Raw genomic sequence first — 7,170 nt, forward strand, 5'->3', positions numbered from 1 at the left:
GTGCTGCAGACAGCAGCCAGAGGCAGCCTGGACTCCGGCCTCTCCTGCGGGCCAGGAGGCCCAGCTTGACCTCCCTCACGGGGGAGGAGGCCGAGCCTCTGGGTGCTGAGAACAACCGTTTTCAGGTAGGAGGAAGCGGGCGAGTCGCCTGTGGCCATCACTGGAGATTTCCTCCTGGGAGAGGCAGGGAGAGGGGTACCAGACTCCACTCTCCCTGTGGGAAACCAGCCACCATGCCCACCAACTCATCCTGTACTGTGCCCCCCACGCCCACCAGCTCCCCCTGTGCCCTGCCCCCCACACCCACCAGCTCCCCCTGTGCCCTGCCCCCCACACCCACCAGCTCCCCCTGTGCCCTGCCCCCCACGCCCACCAGCTCACCCTGTGCCCGGCCCCCCACACCCACCAGCTCACCCTGTGCCCTGCCCCCCATACCCACCAGCTCCCCCTGTACCGTGCCCCCCACACCCACCAGCTCCCCCTGTGCCCTGCCCCCCACACCCACCAGCTCCCCCTGTGCCCTGCCCCCCACACCCACCAGCTCCCCCTGTGCCCTGCCCCCCACACCCACCAGCTCACCCTGTGCCCTGCCCCCCACGCCCAACAGCTCCCCCTGTGCCCTGCCCCCCACACCCACCAGCTCATCCTGTACTGTGCCCCCCACGCCCAACAGCTCCCCCTGTACCGTGCCCCCCACACCCACCAGCTCCCCCTGTGCCCTGCCCCCCACACCCACCAGCTCACCCTGTACCGTGCCCCCCACGCCCAACAGCTCCCCCTGTGCCCTGCCCCCCATGCCCACCAGCTCCCCCTGTGCCCCCCCACGCCCACCAGCTCCCCCTGTGCCCTGCCCCCCACACCCACCAGCTCACCATGGCCGCCCTGCCCCCCACGCCCACCAGCTCCTCCTGTGCCCTGCCCCCCACGCCCACCAGCTCCCCCTGTGCCCTGCCCCCCACGCCCACCAGCTCCCCCTGTGCCCTGCCCCCCACGCCCACCAGCTCCCCCTGTGCCCTGCCCCCCACGCCCACCAGCTCCCCCTGTGCCCTGCCCCCCACGCCCACCAGCTCCCCCTGTGCCCTGCCCCCCACGCCCACCAGCTCCCCCTGTACCGTGCCCCCCACACCCACCAGCTCCCCCTGTGCCCTGCCCCCCACACCCACCAGCTCCCCCTGTACCGTGCCCCCCACACCCACCAGCTCCCCCTGTGCCCTGCCCCCCACGCCCACCAGCTCACCATGGCCGCCCTGCCCCCCACGCCCACCAGCTCCCCCTGTGCCCTGCCCCCCACGCCCACCAGCTCACCATGGCCGCCCTGCCCCCCACGCCCACCAGCTCCCCCTGTACCGTGCCCCCACGCCCACCAGCTCCCCCTGTACTGTGCCCCCACGCCCACCAGCTCCCCCTGTGCCCTGCCCCCCACACCCACCAGCTCCCCCTGTGCCCTGCCCCCCACGCCCACCAGCTCACCATGGCCGCCCTGCCCCCCACACCCACCAGCTCCCCCTGTGCCCTGCCCCCCACGCCCACCAGCTCCCCCTGTGCCCTGCCCCCCACGCCCACCAGCTCCCCCTGTGCCCTGCCCCCCACGCCCACCAGCTCCCCCTGTGCCCTGCCCCCCATGCCCACCAGCTCCCCCTGTGCCCTGCCCCCCACACCCACCCTGGTCTGGGTGTGCCTCCCTGTCTCCCACGTGCACCCCAGCCTTGGAGCGCTGGCTTGGAGCACCTCCCTGGCCCCCTAGTGCCTGTTTACACCTGGGGGTGGTGACCACTCTCTGGCCAAGGCCCTCCTCGGTCTCCAGCCTCCGCCCTCTCTCTGGGGCTCCAGGCAGCGGCTCCCCTCCCCTGGACTCTGGGCTGGGAACTGCCAGGGTCCTGAGGCGGCCAGCGGGGCCCTCATGACTTGCTCCAAACCCACCGCACCATCTCTCCAGCCTCATGTACAAATCCAGGTCCAACATCCCGGAAGCCCTGCTGCACCTTTCAGCCACGCCCAGGCTAGGGTCTGAACAGCAGCCTCCCCGAGCAGCCTGAGAGCTGAATTTCTGTCCTCCGTGGACGGCAGTAGGGGGGATGTGGAAGCTTCGGGAGGTAAGGGCAAGCAGGAGGAAATGGTCTGCCGAGGCTATCCCTGAGGTACCCAGAGGGGCTGGTGTGAACTGCTGCCTACCAGGCACAGTGTGAGCTTGCAATGACGGCGTGAGGTGTGATCACAGAAGTGTGAGGTGAGTGTGAACCTGATGCTCACCCGGGGCCGAGTGAACCTGGGCTCACGCAGGGAGAGGTGGCCTAGGTTCACTCTGAGGAGAACGTGGGCCTGGAATCACCAGAGTTGGTCTTGCGCGTGAGAACCCTCGGAGGTATGTTTCGCCTCGGTCCCTGGCGCCCTGCCCTCCGCTCCGCTCTTCTAGCCTCAAGCATCTGCTCTGCACCCAGCCTGTGTGCCACTCCAGTGTGCATGCCTTACCGTGAGCACATGCTGGTGTGCATGCATGCGTTTGTGTGACACAGGCCTAGCATGCATGCCCACATTTGTGTGCACACATGCCTTAGTGTGTGCATGTTTCTGCGCACTCATGCCTCATGTGTATGCACACCTTTGTGTGTGTCTGCCTTAATGTGCAAACATGCCTAGTGTGAATGCATGCATTTTGTGTGCATACATGCCTAGTGTGCATATGTTTGTGTGTACACATGCCTAGTGTGTGCGCATACCTTTGTGTGTGTCTGCTGTAATGTGCACACATGCCTAGTGTGTGTATGTATCCTGGTGTTTGCACGCCTTTGCAGGTGTCTGTGTCAGTTATGGTGTGTGTGCATGTGTTTGTGTGCAGCAAGGCCTGTGAGACCTGGGATGAGCTGTGCTGTCATCTGGAGCCTGTCCTGGGGCATGGTGCATCTGTGGCCTTAGCTAGTGTGTGCGCATACCTTTGTGTGTGTCTGCTGTAATGTGCACACATGCCTAGTGTGTGTATGTATCCTGGTGTTTGCACGCCTTTGCAGGTGTCTGTGTCAGTTATGGTGTGTGTGCATGTGTTTGTGTGCAGCAAGGCCTGTGAGACCTGGGATGAGCTGTGCTGTCATCTGGTGCCTGTCCTGGGGCATGGTGCATCTGTGGCCTTAGCTCTGTGGAGCATGTCCCTGAGTTCCCCCGAGTTTCCCTGCTGCCCTTGGCAGCTCTCTTTCTAGTTCACTGGCTCATTTTTCAACCACAGACCTATCTGCTGATCAGGAAGAGGTCCAGGGTCATTTTAGTGCTGCAGGCTTGGTGATGGACACAAACAGCTGCACTGGACATCACACACACACGCGTGCATGCGCACGCACGCACACACACACACACACACACACACACACACACACACACACACACAGCCTGGCTGTGCGGCCCACAGCCCTGGAGGCCACTCTTAGGCTTCTGAGTGAAGAGAGTTTTGCTGAGGGCTGCAGGGCTGATGGGAGTCTGTGGACAGAGGCAGCAAGAGGAGAACCTGGGTGAGGAGCTGTCCCCAGATGCTGTCCCCAGATGCTGTCCCCAGACGCCATCCCCAGATGCTGTCCCCAGACGCCGTCCCCAGACGCGGTCCCCAGACGTGGTCCCCAGACGCCGTCCCCAGACGCCATCCCCAGATGCTGTCCCCAGACGCTGTCCCCAGACGCCGCCCCAGACGCCGCCCCAGACGCCGTCCCCAGACGCCGTCCCCAGACGCCGTCCCCAGACGCCGTCCCCAGATGCCGTCCCCAGACGCCGTCCCCAGACACCATCCCCAGATGCTGTCCCCAGACGCCGCCCCAGACGCCGCCCCCGATGCCGTCCCCAGACGTAGTCCCCAGACGTGGTCCCCAGATGCTGTCCCTAGACGTGGTCCCCAGACGCCGTCCCCAGACGTGGTCCCCAGATGCTGTCCCCAGATGCCGCCCCAGACGCTATCCCCAGATGCCGTCCCCAGACGCCGCCCCAGACACTGTCCCCAGACGCCGCCCCAGACGCTATCCCCAGACACTGTCCCCAGACGCTGCCCCAGACGCCGTCCCCAGACGCCGTCCCCAGACGCCGTCCCCAGACACCATCCCCAGACGCCGCCCCAGACGCCGCCCCCGATGCCGTCCCCAGACGTAGTCCCCAGACGTGGTCCCCAGACGTGGTCCCCAGATGCCGTCCCCAGACGTGGTCCCCAGATGCTGTCCCCAGATGCCGCCCCAGACGCTGTCCCCAGACACTGTCCCCAGAAGCCGCTCCAGACGCCATCCCCAGATGCCGTCCCCAGACATGGTCCCCAGACGCTGTCCCCAGACGCCACCCCAGACGCCGTCCCTAGACGCCATCCCCAGATGCTGTCCCCAGACGCCGCCCCAGACGCTGTCCCCAGACGCCGCCCCAGACGCCATCCCCAGACACTGTCCCCAGACGCCACCCCAGACGCCGTCCCTAGACGCGGTCCCCAGACGCACCTTGTCACTCAGGACTCAGGACCCACATGGTCCCTGGAGTACAGTAGGGTGGGATCAGAGAGGTGGGAACAGAAAGGGACACACCAGAGAAAGATACAGAGATGCCCAGAGAGACAGTGAGAGAAACAGAGACAAAGAGAGACACGGAGACCAGGAGACAGAGGCAGCTATGGCCAGGCCTGACGTGTTATTGATGCCCCTCTCTAACAGTAGTGCCGGTGTTGGTCGTAAGCTTGGGTTTCTCCCTCTGTCTTACTCTCTCAAGGTCGAGGGCTCACCACGGCAGGCCTGGGGCAGGCCGGGCTTTGCCACTGAACACTTCCAGCAGTAAGGCTGCACTCAGCTGTGGTAGCTTCCAGCTCATCCTTGCAGGGAGCGTACCCGCAGCCTCGTGGCTACACGGTGCTTGCCGGAAGTGTCTTTCTGTCTGCCCACAGGCCTGTCCTCCTCCCTCCTCCATCGTGGTGGTCAGACGCTTGAGGCTCCGATGGCTGTGAGGGCTCCTCGCTGGCTGGGCTGGGCAGGCAGAAACTTCTACCCCTTCTACATCCGCCGTGGCCTTGGCGTGCCGTGGTGGGGGGTGGCCCCTCTAGCACCTTATCTGTGTGTCAGTCATGCCATGCCCCTCACCTCCCCAAAGCCAAGAGACAGGCTCCCCTTTACCTCAACCATAGTGGTCCACGCTTCTTTTCAAGCCTCTGAGCAGAGGGGCCTTGGGTTTGAATGAGCACTTTAACACGATCCAGGGCCTGACTGTAAGCAGGATGGAGGGAGATCTCGCTCTGTCTCCGTTAGGAGGCCCTGTGAACGGGCCGCAGACACCGCCCGCGCAGCTGGGCCCCTTCTCTCCCTGACAAAGCTGACAGTGTTCCAAGAGAGGAATCGGTTGCTCTCAGAACTGTCTAAGCTGAGCAGGATCTCAGAGAGCCGGCCGATGTGGGGATGACCTCTGTCATCCTGGCAGGCGCCCACGGATTCCATCAGACAAAGCAGAACTCAGGAAATGGGGCAGATGTGGGCAGGTCGGGGCGCGTGGCAGGCGCGTCTGTCGGCCTCACGCGGGGGTCACGGCCGGTAAGGCGCAGGATGGAGGCTTTGCTGCCCGCCGGAACCGCCTGCTGTCTCCATGGGCTGAGCTCTGTGGACAGCCGGACAGCCGCCCGGGGCACACGCGCGTGCCTCCCGCCCCGCCTCTGTAAGGCGCACTCGGCAGGGACCAGCCGCCCAGAGCAACTGCTCTCAGATGGCGGCAGCATGTAAATCGGCCGTGCACTCACAGATAAAAAAGGAAACCCAAGCTGCTTTTACGTCTGTTGGAAGCAGCCTGCATTTAAGACTGGGGGCTGCTCGTTGCTCACGGGCCAAGGGTTTTCCCAGGCCGACGGTTTCAGGGGTGGCCTTGAGATGGGGAAAGGGCCAACCAGTCCCACAGATCGGCAACCTGAAGAAGCAGAGGGACCTGGGCAAAGAGAGTGGAATTTAAACCCTGCTGCTCCCTGAGGGTTACCACCAAGATGATCCACCAGGTCCTCGCTTCTGCCCTAAGAGCTGTGTGCAGAGAGAGATGAGAAACTGTGTCCAGTGGAGAAGCAGCTAGGGGCTGCCTTGGCCACCTGGGATCCATTCACAGGACAGCAGCCACCCACGCTCTGGGGCCCGCCCACACCAGACCACGCCCACAAGGGGGATGACGCCCACTCCTGGGCCCCGCCCACTCTCGGGCCATTCCCCCCCCACATGCCATAGTCATGTGGTCCCCTGCCAGTCACTGTCCTCGGGGATGAGTGGCAGGGACCCTGAGGCTCGCTTTGTCCTCGGCCACCGCCGAGCTCCCGTGCTGGTCCTGAAGCCTGGTCGTTCACAGGCTGAACCCTTAGCCCATGAGCTCTGGGGCGGCACGGGAAGAAGGTGATCTGGTCGCCGGGGAAGCCCGTGTGACTGGAGTCCAGGGCACTCACGCAGAGAGGACCCAGCCTGGGGACAAGACGCTGCCAGCCCTGCTGCCCGTGGCCCGGCTTCATCCCCAGGGAGAGCTGGGCCTGCGTCCTCCCTGCATGGGCTGAGCCGAACCTCCGGACGCGTGGTTCCGGAGGGCTTTGCTCCTCGAGACCTGAGTGGTCTTCCCACAAGAGGCAGCCCTCCACACGGAGCCTGCGTGAAACTGCGGAGCGTGGGTGAAACCGTGGTGGGGCTGTGCCCTGTGCTGGGCGCCGGGCCGGAGGTATTTCCAGCTGTGTGGCCACAGCCCCGTGTCTAATGATAGAACCCCACTGCTTCCTCTCTAGTGGAGGGAGAGCCCCTCGCCCCATTCCTGAGAGGTGGCCTCAGCCCCCACGGGCCTGAGGTGTAGGGGAGGCTTGCATAGACAAGTGGGAGCGGAATGATGACAATCCGGCCCAGGGCGGGACCCCAGATGAGGGAGGGGGCTGAGCCTGGGGGTGGGGCCTGCGGGAGAGGCTGTGGGGGCAGCTGGGGGGCTCTGTGCTAACGAGCCTGCGCCGAGCTCTCTGTGGGAGTGGGAACAGAGCGGGAGACGCGGCGACCCGCCTGCCCGCATGCCCGCCTGCCTGCCGAGCTTGGCTTTCTGCTCTGTCTTTCCATGGCAACCAGGAAAGGGGGCAGGCAGCCGTCTGCAGAGCGTGGGCAGCGTCTGCAGGCAGCGTGGCGGGAGGAAAGCCAGAGGACACTGTGCTGTCCCCAACCATCCACATGTGCC

The 7,170-nt window shown here is 65.0% G+C and overlaps 1 protein-coding gene across 1 annotated transcript; it reads left to right on the forward strand.

The window, feature by feature from the left end:
- The first annotated feature begins 233 nt into the window (after nt 1–233).
- LOC138822129 (uncharacterized) lies at nt 234–4,785 on the forward strand. Its single transcript, XM_070014682.1, has 5 exons — nt 234–747; nt 806–1,380; nt 1,466–1,672; nt 3,555–4,502; nt 4,720–4,785. The coding sequence occupies exons 1-5, from the start codon at nt 234–236 to the stop codon at nt 4,783–4,785; spliced, it is 2,310 nt and encodes a 769-aa protein (XP_069870783.1).
- The last annotated feature ends 2,385 nt before the right edge of the window (nt 4,786–7,170 follow it).

Source organism: Dipodomys merriami, unplaced genomic scaffold (genome assembly GCF_024711535.1).
Source record: "Dipodomys merriami isolate MVZ:Mamm:240054 unplaced genomic scaffold, mDipMer1.0.p SCAF_99, whole genome shotgun sequence".
Classification (NCBI taxonomy): Eukaryota; Metazoa; Chordata; class Mammalia; order Rodentia; family Heteromyidae; genus Dipodomys; species Dipodomys merriami.